Raw genomic sequence first — 15,979 nt, 5'->3', positions numbered from 1 at the left:
CTCACCCATATACATTGCTATTTCTTCAACAAAGGATAGCTAAATAATGAAGAAAATTAAATAATAGAATTAAATTGGAATGTTGTTTAAAATTATATTCTCTATCTGAATCATGAAAGAAAATGTTTGGGTTTAGTGTCCCTTTAAAGTGCCTTACTGGAGCCTGTGAGTTTGCCAGCAAAGAGAGAAGCAGCACTTCTGTTTAGCTCTGCACAGAAAGTGACAAATAACACCAGTTTTACACTTTTATTTGAGGAATATCACCGTCAAAAGCCCACTAGGTGATAGATATACTAACAGGGACTATCCGGTACAACTTTGGAGTGGATACCTGCCGATTTCCGATATATCCACAAACGAGAACCAGCAGATTTCTAGGAAAGGCCGCGGCTGCGGCCTACCCCGGAACCTCCAGCCCTAAAAAGAGGGAAAAAGAAACGAGTGACCCATCCGATTACAGGAGTGCTATAAAGGGAGACCCCAGGAGACTACTAATGGTGAGATTGAACATATCTATTGACAGAAATAAGTTTTAAACACTCCGGGCCTATCTCCTAAAATGTAACAGAAGGAAATTAGCTGCACACATCCAGTTAGCTGACTATATCCTTTGGGACACTTTGCTGCTGAATTGTCACCCTCTTGGGTTTATAAGGCCAATTGGAGGATTAACACTATACTTTAGCAGGACTGCCAGTGGCGGGAAAGGAGGCCATCTTGTCTTGCAGCTTTTGATACAGGACAGTAATCTTTTCTAAATCACGCAGCCTTTATTCACTTAGGTGATTTACAAACAAGCTACAGACAATTGAGAGCCCATACGGCTGTTTTTTTCTCCTTGTCCAAATAACCTGTAGCTATCGAAGCTAAATTTGGTGTGACTGCAGTCTAAAAATATGCCGAACTTTTAGCCGCTGACCTTATGCTGTGCAAGTGTGGACTGATACCATGCTAGTCTGTTAACATGAGTCATACGAAGGTATCTGGGGACATGTATCCCGGAAAATAGCATCCAAAGCGGGACAGAGAACACCAGTATTATATCAAAACCACCGTGACAATCCTTATGCATTTCTAGTCAGAGATAGCGCGGTGAGAGCCTCCCCCTCCAACTTTTAAGAACCTCACGAGTTTCCTTTTTTTTCACCAAACAGATTATAACCCTATTGACACCTGCTCCTTGATCCACTACATTATTTCATAGTGAGAACCTGGGGTTTTTTCACAGGTCTCCCGAAATGTCTGCCAGGAAATCCTCCTTAGACAAAAGAAACAAGCCTACATCTTTGAACACATACTTCAAGCCTTCCAAAACAATAAAACAGATAGACCAACCAGACGCTGAGATCCCAGAAGAAATGGACTCAGATTCAGAATCTGCAGTATCAAACACAGATCAGACCCCAGTAACTAAAGCAGACCTGCAATCTTTGGTTTCAAAACAAGATATATCAGCTAGCTTTGATAAATTATGGACTAAAATTGATTCCATGCACACAGCAGTTACAGCTAGTCTAACAGAGATCAGGTCTGATATAGCAGAACTAGGAGGTAGAATGGATACAATTGAAGAACATACAGAAGCAATTACGGAGGATATGAATGGACTTTCACAAACCATTGCCTCACATCACCAACTGCTCATAGAGATGCAAGACAAGATTGAAGATCTGGAGAACAGGAGTAGAAGAAGCAATCTAAGGCTAAAAGGTATCCCGGAGACAGTGGATGGTAAGGAGCTACCTACCTATCTACAACAACTCTTCAGAAGCATAACTGGAAATAAGGGAAATAGTGATTTTACTATGGAAAGAGCTCACAGAGCTCTGAGGGCTAAACCTAAGGGGGAGGCTCCACCGCGAGATGTAATAGTGAAGATGCTGCTCTTCCAAGACAAAGAGCTAATACTCTCAGCAGCTAGAAATGCTCCTACGTTCAAATTCCAGGGGTCAGTTGTTCAATTCTATCAAGACCTATCTTTTAGGACTCTCCAAAGGCGGAACTCTTTTCGCCCCTTAACTCAGCTATTGAGGAAACAACAGATTCAATACAAATGGGGGTTCCCTTTCGCTCTGTATATCTTGAAGGACAACTTAACTGTGACTATCAAGGAAGCGGCAGACATCCCTGATTTATGCCAACGACTGGGGCTAGAAACACCAAAAATGCCTGATCCGCCGGTCTCAGCCCTACAACTGGAACCCCAGGCATTTCTGAGATCAAACACCATTCCTAGATGGAAAACAGTCAGTACGAAACGTTCTAAGAATAAGTGAAACACAGCTTCCTTCTGGGAAATCCTTTTGTTTTTCTCTATCTCTGGAAGAGAAAAGAAATGAAAGCCACAAGTCGACAAATGCAGGAGGAACATAGCTATCTCACATGAAGTACCTTTTTATGTGACTCTCTAATGAGTAGGTGGTAGCCATGCTACCAGCTATGGAAGTTTTGTAAGCTTAATAGGTATACTACCGGACTCCCTGTATAGACCATCAGGTTATATATGAAAAACTCTGCAGGTAATGGGGTAAAGCAGGGAGTTGGGAGAAAGATGAACTGCAGTTACCATGTGCCTGTAGAAGAGACAGGGCTCACGCCCATTGTTTTTGTTCTCTATTGCATAGTTATAACACTTGCACAGTTACTTAAACTTAAAATGTTAAGGTTATTTATCTTATTACCTTGCCCTCAAGTGAGGGAATTATTATGTTTTTTTTCTATGGTTAATTCACTAATTTGTTATTGTACTCACACTACTCACTACAATCCCCTTTTAGAGCCACATAATGTTGTAGCACATCACACACGCCCAGATGACACAGTTGTAGAATGGTCAGAGGCTTACCCCGGTCAGAGAAATTCCAGATGCATACATCTTCTCAAACTATATCCCAATATATTTATGATACATCCTATATCCACTTAGATGGCCCCTAAAATTAAATTAATTTCTCATAATGTGAGAGGCCTGAATACGGATGTAAAGAGACGAGTGGCAATGAACCAATATATAAATATCAAAGCTAATATTCTCTTCCTACAGGAGACTCACTTTCTTAACAATCAGGTTCCTAAATATTGGTCCAGACACTTTCAGCAACATTACCATGCCACAGCCTCTACCAAAAAAAGAGGAGTTTCCATTTTGATTCACTCTGTCCTTAACTTTGAACTTGAATCCATAACCACAGATGAGGAGGGGAGATATTTAATAGTTAAAGGTCAAATTGATAACACAGACATAGTACTCTGCAATATATATGCACCTAATACGAAACAGACAGAATTCTTTGCCCATATATCGCATCTTCTAACTCAGTGGTCCCAAATTAGGATTATAGTAGCTGGAGATTTTAACATTAACTTATCTCCGATCCAGACACCCAGTCGAGAGACTTTATCACATAAAAAACAGCAACACAACCGGGATATAAAGCACATTCAGGAACACCTGGCATCCCACACTCTTATAGATTCCTGGCAGGCCTTATATGGAACCACAAACGACACCACCTATTATTCCGCTGCACATAAATCTTATACAAGAATTGACTATATCTATACCAGCCAAATCTTTCACCCGATCTTACTATCTTCTGAAATATACCCCTGCGTTTGGTCTGACCACTCCATACTGACGCTATCTTTAGATGGGATACAAGATCATAAGCGGGAAAAGTCGTGGTCTTATGACCCACAATATTTCCAGCAGCCCCTAGCACAGGACCAGGTCCTGAAATATCTCAAAGAGTACTGGGACATAAATATAGATACCACCTCCAACCCTTTATACACATGGGCGGCCCACAAAGCATATCTTAGGGGAATACTAATGCAAGGGAAGGCGGCACATACCAGACAATGTCGAAAACAGATATCTACACTCCACCAAGAGATAGCCACTTTAGAGAAGTCACACAGGCTTACACATAGTGACAATACCTTAAGAACATTACAGGCAAAAAGAACCACATTAGCTAACTTACTGACTACAAATGCCACTAACACACTACATAAACTGAAAGTACAATATTTCATATTTGCCAATAAACCAGACAGATATTTGGCACATAAACTACAGGAAAGAAATAGAGCCATGGCTATTCCCTTCCTACAGCTAGCCAATGGAGATACAACATCATCTCCTCAGGAGATAGTAGATGAATTCGCAAGGTACTATGGCCAACTCTATGATGGTCACAAAACTAAACACTCACCATCTATTACAAAAGACACACATAACTTTTTGACTGATGCACATCTTCCGGTTATCTCAGATGAGGACAAAATTATCTTAAATGCCCCCGTATCTCCAATAGAGGTTATACAGGTTATAAAAGAATTGAAAGTGGGAAAGGCAGCGGGACCGGACGGCTTCCCGGGGGATTATTATAAGCTATTTCGTACAACATTATTAACTCATCTCACGAAATTCTGTAATCATTTCTTAGAGGGCCGGGAAATACCAAAGGAATTACTGGGGGCTAAAATTGTGGTCATTCCTAAAACAGGGAAAAATCCCAAACTCTGCGCCAGTTATCGCCCTATATCGCTCATAAATCAGGATCTGAAGATATTCACCAAGATATTGGCCAATCGCTTAAAAACTATATTGCCCTCACTTGTCCATCCGGACCAGGTGGGATTTATAGCAAATAGGGAGGCCCCGGATAACATAAGAAGAATGATAAATATTATAGAACACCTGGGAAAGAAGGAAACGCCTTCTCTGCTCCTATCTTTGGATGCGGAGAAGGCGTTTGATAGGATAGACTGGAGATACATGATGATGGTACTGCGGCACATGGGGTTTGATGGTCCCTTTATTAAAGCAATTCAGGCAATTTACTCTAGCCCCACTGCACAGGTTGTATCGGCAGGATATAGATCTAAACCTTTTCCCATAAGGAATGGGACAAGACAGGGATGCCCTCTGTCCCCCCTGATATTTGCTCTATGCATAGAGCCCCTAGCAGCTAGAATAAGACTATCCCCGGATATCGCCGGCGCCACTATAGCAAATCAAGAATACAAACTCACCCTCTTTGCAGATGACATTTTGGTCACCGTTACGAAACCCCTGTTGTCTCTCCCGAATTTATACAACCTCCTCGATAGATTCTCACAGATATCGGGATATAAAATCAATCTTGAGAAATGCGAGGCATTACCAATAGCTTTACCCCCCCATACAAAAAAAACCATAGAGCTTAACTTTGAGTTTAAATGGGTGAAACACTCTCTTAGGTACCTGGGGATCCAGCTAACATCTCAATACAACCAACTGTATAAGTACAATTATACTCCGTTATTTAAAACTATAAGAAAGGACCTCCAGAGTTGGAGAAGACATACTTTTTCTTGGTATGGCCGACTTACCGCAGTCAAAATGAATGTCTTCCCACGGTTACTTTACCTATTCCGCACACTACCTCTACCTATCCCGGTTTTAGAATTATCCACACTACAAAAGGAACTAATAGCCTATGTTAGGGGTAGCAAAAAAGCAAGAATCCCTTCAGTGGTTCTGACACAACACAAAACTCTGGGAGGGGTAGGTGTCCCAAACCTAATTGACTATTACAAGGCAGCTAGAATATCTCAAACAATACTACTGGGGAGGAGACAAGGGGACATTATCTGGCCCAAGTTAGAGGCGGGGATGGAGGGACTACCAAATGCAGACGACATGTTATGGAAGGACCAAACAAGTAATACACTTATATATAGATCACCAATCCATGCATCCATCAAACAAGTTAAAAAATGGATAACAGATCACCACAACATACTACCTCCGAGATCAGTGATGATCCCACTTAGGAAAATTATGCCTCAAGAACTTTATACCATTATAGATAAATGGGCAAATAAAGGGCTGTATAGAGTTGCGGATGCCTTACTCAATAATACACTTATGACCTACACTCAGATTCAAGATAAACTGACTCCGATGAAGATAAGGTGGTTTCAATATTTACAGTTGTCCTCCTCCATCCGTAAATATATGGGCAATGAGAGAACCTCTTCCCCCACAACACTGGAAAACATATACTCACTAACATCCAGGCCTAAACGTACAATCTCTATTATGTACATAGCGCTACAGAAAGACCCCAATGCCCCTAAAACAACTTTGATGCAGAGGTGGGAAGAAGACATTAATGTCAGATATGATAAACACACATGGGAGAATATATTTAGCTCCATGGGAAGAGGGTTGATCAGTGCAGATCTACGTGAAAATACTCTCAAAATAGCATTTCGCTGGTACCTCACACCAAATATTACCTCTCATATGTCACAGGCGGCATCCAACTTATGCTACAGGGGATGTGGGAACATAGGCACCTTTAAACACATGTGGTGGGACTGTGATGGGGTAAAACAGATATGGCATTCTCTCTCCACTTTACTTAGCTCTATCCTAGAGGAAGAGATAGAGCTTGATATTTCACAGGCCTTATTACACACAGGTTTCAAACAATATAATAAAGATATTAATGCCTTTATCAGAATCCTATGCACGACCACAAGAATAGCAATAGCATACCACTGGAAAACGGGGGCACCAACATGGATAGAGGTGAGGAATAAAATTAACAATATGTTTAGAATGTATGAGTCAGCTTCATGGATCATGAATACTAGAGAGTCATTTGAGAGGGTTTGGTTCTATTGGGCCCTGAATAATGCCACTACCGTTTAAACACTACATAGTGCAGACGTTTGATCTGGGGGTTGGATCAGAAGAAAATATATACACAATAGCAGAGGTGTGTTGGCTCGGGAAAGAATAAGTAGCCTCTATAAAGCAATTTTTAAATACCTCTTTCTTTCGTAACGTAAAATATTTGATATTGATATATGCAACTTTGATGTGAGTACAAAATTTGTTTTGTTTTTTTTTTCCCCTAGTTTTGAGATTTAGTTATTTCTTTCTCTTTTTTTTTTTTTTTTTTTTCTTTTTCTTTTCTCTCTTAATCTCTTTGATGTATGGATATATGGCTAGCCCTGCCCATATGTTACTCAGTTCTAATTTTTTTGAAAACTCAGGGCAATTTCCTTCCCTGTCCCATCCCTCCCCCTCCTGGTTTCCCCTTCCCCTCTTTTTCCCCTCCCCCCTCCTCCCTTTTTTCTTGTTTGTATGCCATAATGAAAGGTATTAATACAATGTTATGATGACAACTGCCCCCCACTCAAAGGGGCTCTGATGTATTTACCTCATGCAACAGTTTATAATTTGTTATCTTTATGCTGTAAAAAACTCAATAAAAAAATATTTAAACATAAAGTGCCTTACTGATTTTTTTTTATTGATTTTTTTTAACTTCTGTGACGCTTAACATTGAGTTTGATTACATATTACAATAATACAATATATTGTATTTATAAATGTTCATTAAGGGTTGCTTGTAGGATGTATTGTGAAATGAATTGTAAAATATAATATATTCAACTTAATGTTACCAAAATATATATAAATAATATCTACTACGTACTGCTCTCTAGTAGATAGATTATAGAGGATGAATGATCTATATAGTTACTTACTAGATAGATAGATGATAATTGTAATATTATATTTATTATTTATATTTATTCAATATATAATTTCGTTGAGTCAAGTGTAGATTCCCATAAGATAGATCCTCAATCATCAGTAGTAGTACACAGTGGTGCAGTGAACAACAAGTTTTTTTATTTTTTTATTTTTCTTCTAATTATAAGTGTTCATTTTTATGCTCCAAGAGTGTATTGGACATTACAGAATCTTACTGTAAATGTTTCTCAGTGTTAAATAAACGTTTTATTGAAAAATTAAGGTGTTATAGTAATTTTTAATAAAATTAAATCGCAATCTCGATCCCCCCCATATCGCCCAGCCCTATTTTTTACATATTTTTATGTTTTTAAAGAGCTTTTGGCGCTCTACAAAAAACCGATAATAATAATAATATTGTTATGAGTATAGAAAAAATATTTAATGTCCTTTTACAGCTGTAAGAGGTTCCACAAGAGGAGTTTAATCTCAGACTGTGACCTTGAAACATTTATAACGACTCATTTATAACTGATCACAGCAAATATAAAATAATCATGCTCAAAAGGTGTGTCTGTGGACTGCAAATCAATGCACATTTTGCTAACAAAATGACAGTTTTACATGATTATATTTAGGTCTTTTGCAATGTGTTAATACAAACTACGCATTTTTTTCTAAAATAAATAAATACATTTAAAAAAATCATTTCAGAGAGGAAGATAGTCTCAGATAGAAAGGTAGAAACAGAGTAAAGCCATATGGTTTTCATTAATCTTAACGGAAGGAATAATTAGGACATGGTAACTTTTTAAGGATTTGTAAATTCTTGCATAGAATAAATATATAAGGGACATCCTAATATAAAAAATTAAAATACTCTGTTTTGTCAGAACAATATGGTATTTTTACACAAATTCCATTATTTTATTATATGCTTAACTAGTTAAGCACATTGTCAACGTTAATGTTCGTTAACAACCCCATTACTGCTCCAGGTGAGTATACAACCAGTGATTGGAGCATACAGATGTAAGCTTGCTCTTGATTGGACCAACAACTGTATCCTCATGTGGAGTAACACAAGTACAACTCTCAACTGTATATTTAAAGGGACAGTCTAGTCCAAAATAAACTTTCATGATTAAGATAGAGAACGTAATTTTAAACAATTTTCCAATTTACTTTGATCACCAATTTTGCTTTATTCTCTTGGTATTCTTAGTTGAAAGCTAAACCTAGTAGGTTCATATGCAAATTTTTAAGCCCTTGAAGGCCGCCTCTTCTCTCAGGGCATTTTGACAGTTTTTCATCACTAGAGGGTGTTAGTTTATGTGTGTCATATAGATAACACTGTGCTCATGCACGTGGAGTTCCAGTGAGCCAGCTCTGATTGGCTAAAATGGATGTCTGTCAAAAGAACTGAAATAAGGGGGCAGTTTGCAGAGGCTAAGATACAAGGTAACCACAGAGGTAAAACGTGTATTTATATAACTGTGTTGGTTATGCAAAACTTGGGAATGGGTAATAAAGGGATTATCTATCTTTTTAAACAACAAAAATTTTGGTTTAGACTGTCCCTTTAACGGCTTTGCAGGTGTTGAACAGTAAGGAATAAAAGCTAGAAAATAAAGCAGTTTATTTTTATGCCAGAATGTCAAATTGAAAAAATTTAAAAATAGTAACTGTAAAATAACATTGTAAATAATGTTTCCAGGCAGCTTCCCCATTGGAAATGACGGCTTGTTTATTAATTGCATTGTAAACTGTAAATTAGACAAGCGCTGACCTACAGTTATGTAGGTTAACACCATTCTCCCTAATCCAACAAGCTACATCACGGAGGTTGGTTCACGGTTGACTGAAATGACAAAGGCTGGCAGACACAGTTTGCTGAAAATAATTCTCCTTGGAAATGAAAATTCACATGTAATTCTACATATGCTAGAGACATTTTACTGTGGACAAAATCACAATTAAATTATGAATATGTACGCTAAGGTTTCATCTGGCTTGGTTTAGCAGTCACTTGTGGTTTGCATTTGATTGAAGGCAGCTTTTCCTGTCCCATTTTTGTGTATGATGGATATGAAAGGGTTTATGGTGCGTTAAGCACTTTTTGTATGGTAATTTGGTTCACTGTGAATTAAATCTCTAAGCCTCAAGTTAAAAAAAAAAAAATAATAATGGAAATATCTAGTTTGTTAAGTTTTTACTGCACTAACATTGAATTTTAAGTCCAGATAGTGATGAACACAAGAAGCCTGGATTTTAACTATATACCTGCTTGAGCCTCATATATGTCATTTTGACTGATCTACCTACGGTGAAGTAAGCCTTGAAAAAGAAAGAAATAAACCACATTCGCAAGCAGTGAACCGAGTCTTAGTTGGAGATTGATTTGTTCATGTCAGTAATCTGTCTCCATGGTCAACCAGAAATATCTTTAAAAATGTGCCCCTGACTGCTGTAACTAAAGACCACTAGTTTAACCTTTTGTATGCCAGAGACGGCAGAAACTCATTGCTTCACACTAACGATCTGATTATCAAAAACTTGCCGCCATGTTAAGAAATCACGCAAAATTTTGGGGGGGGGCATTCTTGAACATTATACACCGTATTGTTAGATAAACAGGAATCAAGCTAAAATTTGGTTTGTGGGACCTCACATTACTGAAATGACAAATTAGAGAATCTCACCAGAGCGTAGAGTTTTAGATTAATCGGGCCCTAAGACACAAACGTCTGTCTATGCTACAAGTTATTCATAGGGTTACACTATAACCTTGGACCTCTGATAACTATGGACATGAATTCTGACATTTTAACCCTTTCACTACCTGGACTTTCAGACAAAAAAATGCCCAAAATAACAGAGATTTTTTAGCATTTTTGCCATCATTCAATTTAAACAAAAATAGAGCCTTTTTTTGTTTACCTGTCAAAACTATATATATTTTTTTAAGTAGACAACCGAAGGTATTGATCTAGGCCCATTTTGGTATATTTCAGGCCACCATTTCACCGCCAAATGCGATCAAATAAGTACTTTTTTCACAAACTTTGGGTTTCACACAGAAATTATTTACATACAGCTTGTGCAATCACAGCACAAATGTTGGTAAAAGTTTCTCTGGGATACCCTTTGTTCAGAAAAAGCAGACATATTTGGCTTTGCCATTGCTTTTTGGTAACTAGAAGGCCACTAATTGCAGCTGCGCACCACACTTCTATTATTCCCGGCAGTTAATCAGGTAGCTTAAAAGGTTAATTTTAGCTTTAGTGTAGAGATTAGCCCCCACCCGACACTTCATACCCCCTGATCCCTACCTGACCCTCCAAAACAGCTCTCTTCCCTCCCCCATTGGTAACCCCCATCTGCAGTGTAGGCTCCCCTTACCCCCAAACCTCCCTGATCTCTCCCAAACAGCTCTCTAAACCTCGCCCCTCTGTTAGGTGCCATCTTAGGTACTGGCAGCCATCTGCCAGTACCTATAAACTACCTTTTGCTACAAAAATATATATTTTTTTATTATTATATTTAACATATTTTCTGTAGCGTAGTGTCCACCCCACCCACGATCTAAAGTTTAGGGTCCCTGTACCTTTATTTTTTATTATCCGTAGCTTAGGGTCCTTTTACTCACTCCCTCTCCCTCCTGCCTCCCCTGCTGGACCGCCCACTTGCCTCCCGCCTCCACCTCCCGCAACAATCGTTACAGATGGTGACACACACAGTGTCACCTTCTGTAACGATCAGGCATCTGGCATCATATAGAGCCAGAGCATCAATCGCACCCCGGCTCCATATGCGGCAGATGCCTGAAGCTACAGCTCTCGGCTGTAACATAGAGTACTGGAGCTTCCTGAAGCTAGAACCTATATATACGTCCTGCGGTAGAATAGCCAAAGTACTGCAGAACGTATATATATGTCCATTTGGGTGAAGTGGTTAAAGGGACACTCAAGTCAAATGAAACTTGTATTATTCAGATAGAGCAGCAATTTTAAACAACTTTCCCATTTATTTTCATTAACAAAATGTACACAGTCTTTTTATATTTACACTTTTTGAGACACCAGCTCCTACTGAGCATGTGCAAAAATTCACAGACTATACGTATATGAATTGTGTGATTGGCTGATGGCTGTCACATGATACAGAAGGAGTGGGTACAACTTTGAAATTTGTCAGAAAAAAAATCTGTTACTCATTTGAAGTTCAGACTGAGTGCTATCGCATTGTCTATTTATCTTGCATTTGTTCATTATGCAAATCTACTGTATTTACTGTTGCAAAATATTTGGTCAGATCAGGATATTCTCTGCACGTAACGTGAGGATATTTTCATTAGACCATTATTATGAAGAAAAGAAAAAACAGTTGTGTATATCATTATCTTTATAATAGCAATGTGGACAAAGAAAACTACTTTAAATCTATTTCTTCATTGGTTAAAGGGACAGTGTACTGCAAAATTGGTTTCCTTAATATGTTTCAGATTACTTGTTATACCAACTGTAGAGTATAAAATGTATGGGAAATTCTCCTTTAGATTTTTTTGTATATGAAATAGCTGTTTTTGCTAGTTGAAACCCCAACTAAAATGGGCTAAGCTTGTAGAGAGAGTAGACCTCCTTATCTGTATTCTCTCTCTTTACTCAATGGCCTCTTCATTTTATCTCTGTCTGGTTACACAAAAGCAAAAGGCAATTAAAAATGAACATTTTAGTACACATATCACACAACCCCAATGGGAATGTAAACTCATCTGCTCATTTATGTTTAAATAGATTTAATATAGCAAATACTTGTATTGTCAGTATAAATGGTTATACAATTGGCAAAATTGTGTATTTAAAATGACAAAATAAAGTTAAAGGAGCTATTTGCAACAATTGAAAACATTTTAACAGGTAACATGGATCTTTGGGAACATATTAAAGGGAAGATCATTTTACCGTACACTGTTCATTTAATATAGTACAGTGAGTACACACCTTCACTGCCAGTCAAAGCTGCAACACCAAAGGATTACAGGGACAGTCTTATGCTAAAATGACATGCCCAAAGGATTTAAGCACACAGGTAAAGTGTGACCGAATGTTCAGCCAATAAAGAGCAGAAGTCGCATGACCCCACCAGTCATCAGTTATGTCCTGTTCACGAGCTGCAAGATTGGTTGCATACTTCCTGCTAATACCCATTGGCTGACAAACATTTTGTTTAAATGCTCATCAGGCACAAAAAAAAACTGGCATGTTTAAATACTGGTCTTTTATATAGATTATAGAAACTTTCGGAGTACATAAATATATAAATATTTTATTTCAACAAGAGCACTGTTAGGATGACATTTTTCTTTTAGGAAATAAATCTACATTTTACCTAAACAGTGCAGTATATAACATAAATCCACAGGGTTTAACCTGGCTTGAATTTTAATCTTGCCGGAGTCTCATCCTATATTAATAGTTATATTGATCGAGAGTATGACAAACAAAAACAAACAGTAGAATGTTTGCCAATAATCTCTTCCGAGGGTAAAGTAAGTTCTTCTATGGCTAGCGATAGCAATTAGTTTTCTCTCTGGATCAATGATTATCTCCTGTATACCTTTCGTTTCGGAAAAAGATGCATAACCTTTTCTAGAATAAGCTGTGTCTGAGAGGCAAGTCCATATCTCATCTCAGTTGTTGACATTTGTGGTTGCCTCAAATATTTGATTGGACACATTATCGAGGTATTGTTCAATTGTGATTTTTTTTTTAATTTTATTTCATGAGGATTAAATGGGAAAAAAAGATATTTAAAAAGCTGAGGATTAAACAAGTGGGAATCTAAAAATTAAAAAACCACAAAGCCAGCATTATGTATAAAAGGAACATAAAAGTACAAAAATAAAATGTCCTAATGTGTTAGGACAGGGCTCGACAAACCCAGGCGCCAGAAAACCTAGAGTATTGTATTATTGCATTATTTCTTGTATATAACTATACAATGCACTGCTTGGTGCTGGCTAAACACAACTGGTAAGCCAATGACAACTGGCATATTTGTGTAGCCACCAATCCCCAGCTAGACCCTAGGAGTGCACTGATCCTCCTAAACTAACCTAGGTATGCTTTTTAGCAAAGGACAAAGTAAACTGAAAAGTCTTTTAAAATTGCATGTGCTATCTGAACAATGAAAGTTACATTTTTACTTTCATGTCCCTTTAATTACATAAAATTCTAAAGATGGAGTAGCAGACTAAAAGGGATATGAAACCCAAACATCATCTGTGATTGAGACAGAGCATACCATTTTAAAAAAAGTTTCAAATGTACTTCTCTTATTAATGTAATTAATTCCCATGATACTCTGTGTTGAAGAGATACCTAGGTAGGAATCAGGAGCACTACATGGCAGGCAATAGTGCTCCCATCTAGTGCTCTAGCAAATGGGTAACATTCATGCAAAGCTGCTGCCATATTGTGCTCCAGAAATGGGCTGGGCATGCTCCTGAGCTTACGATGCTGTTTTTAAATAAAAAATACCAAGAGAGTGAATAAAATTTAAATAGAAGTAAATAAGAAAGTTGTTTAAAATTGCAAGTGCTGTCTGAATCAGAAAATAATTTTTGGGCGTTTTTGTGTCCCTTTAAATGGCCATTATAGTGAAAAATAGCTTGCTCTAATTCGCTAGAGCATGTGATTTTAAGCCTAGCGACACTGCACTTCTATGTGTTTAACGCCCGCAAAGAGGTTAACCACATAGTGGAGACCAATTAACCTCTTTTTTTGTATCCTTTTATGAAAAGCATACCTAGGTAGTCTCATGAGCTTGGAGCTAATTGGTGTTTAAACCTCCATAGTTTAAGGCAGGGCTCGACAAACCCAGAAGCCAGGGAGCCACTGGCTGCTAGAATTTTTACCCCTGGCTCTGGTTATTCTCCATAGATCTATATACAAATTCCACTCTCTGGTTCTTAAAAGTATGTCTGGCTCCTAAATATTTTTACTGGCTCCTAAATTTTAAACAGATTTGTCAACCACTGGTTTAAGGGATATGAAACCCAAAATTTTTATTTCATGATTCAAATAGATGCAATTTTAAACAACTTTCTAATTTACTTCTATTATCAATTTTACTTTGTTCTCTTGGTATATTTTGTGAAAAAGCAGGGATGTATGCTTAGGAGTCGGCCTGCTGCGCAAGCTCAAGTATGTGTTTAACCTCTCTGTGGGAGTTAAACACATAATTACCAAAGGGACAATTGTGTAGTAATAAAATGCTGTAGCAAATGAGAGCAATTTATTGTTGTTCAAATCAGAATGGGCAGAGTAGTTTGTGTCTGCATTTAAATAGTTACTAAAGATGCTTATTTTTACCTCGTGGGTTGTTGAGTGTAGCCTCCGTGGCTTTACCGCCATCCCCGCATCGTGTGTCATCAAAAGGAAGACACTGGTCCCCAGTCCCCGCCACAACCTCTGAGTTCTTCACAACGTCCTTCACCACCACCGTAGATTTGATCCTATAGACACGTCGGCTGTTGGTATCAGAGAGCAAGATAGAGCCTGTGATAGCATCTGTCGCCAGGTAATATTTATGTGCTGGGCTGTGGCTGTAATCAGGTGAAAAAATGCAGAGACATTAATACCAAGGTTTGTGCAAAAAGCAGAATAGTAAAGCCATTAAAGGGACACTGAACCCAATTTTTTTCTTTCATGATTCAGACAGAGCATGCAATCTTAAGCAACTTTCTAATTTACTCCTATTATCATTTTTTCTTCGTTCTCTTGCTATCTTTATTTAAAAGCAGGAATGTAAAGCTTAGGAGCAAGCCCATTTTTGGTTCAGAACCTGGGTTATGCTTGCTTATTGGTGGCTAAATGCTATCTAGGGTGCTGAACCTAAAATGGGCAGGCTCCTAAGCTTTACATTCCTGCTTTTATAAATAAAGATAGCAAGAGAACGAAGAAAAATTGATAATAGGAGGGAGTAAATAAGAAAGCTGTTTAAAAGTGCTGCTCTATTTAAATCATGAAAGAAAAAAAATGGGTTTAGTATGCCTTTAAAGACCATTAAAGGGGTATGAAACTCAAAAATGTTCTTTCATGATTCAGATAGAACACACAATGTTAAACAATTTCACAAATTACTTTTGTAATCAAATTTGCTTCATTCTATTGGAATCCTTTGTTGAAGTAGCAGCAAAACACTGCTGGGAACAATCTGAAAACATTTGCTGAGCCAACTACAAGAGACAAATGTGTGCTACCACCAATCATCTGCAGCATTGCTGTTGCTGAGCATATGTACATATGTTTTTAAACAAAGAAAATTTCATAATACAAGTACATTGGAAAGTTGTTTAAAATTCCATTCTCTGCCTGAATCATTAAAGCTTCATTCTGACTTTAGTGTCCCTTTAAATACGGTAGATTTCCA

At 37.8% G+C, this 15,979-nt stretch overlaps 1 protein-coding gene across 3 annotated transcripts in view; it reads right to left on the bottom strand.

The window, feature by feature from the left end:
• Positions 1–15,979, bottom strand: part of TENM4 (teneurin transmembrane protein 4) — a 953,133-nt gene that overhangs the window by 55,489 nt on the left and 881,665 nt on the right. For all 3 annotated transcript variants that reach the window (XM_053708674.1, XM_053708672.1, XM_053708673.1), the window contains one exon: positions 14,920–15,152. In XM_053708674.1, coding sequence (XP_053564649.1) covers positions 14,920–15,152 — 233 coding nt within the window. The remainder of the gene's footprint in view (positions 1–14,919; positions 15,153–15,979) is intronic.

The sequence above is a fragment of the Bombina bombina genome, chromosome 3 (assembly GCF_027579735.1).
Source record: "Bombina bombina isolate aBomBom1 chromosome 3, aBomBom1.pri, whole genome shotgun sequence".
Taxonomy (NCBI): Eukaryota; Metazoa; Chordata; class Amphibia; order Anura; family Bombinatoridae; genus Bombina; species Bombina bombina.
This window is presented reverse-complemented; position numbering and strand designations above follow the sequence as displayed.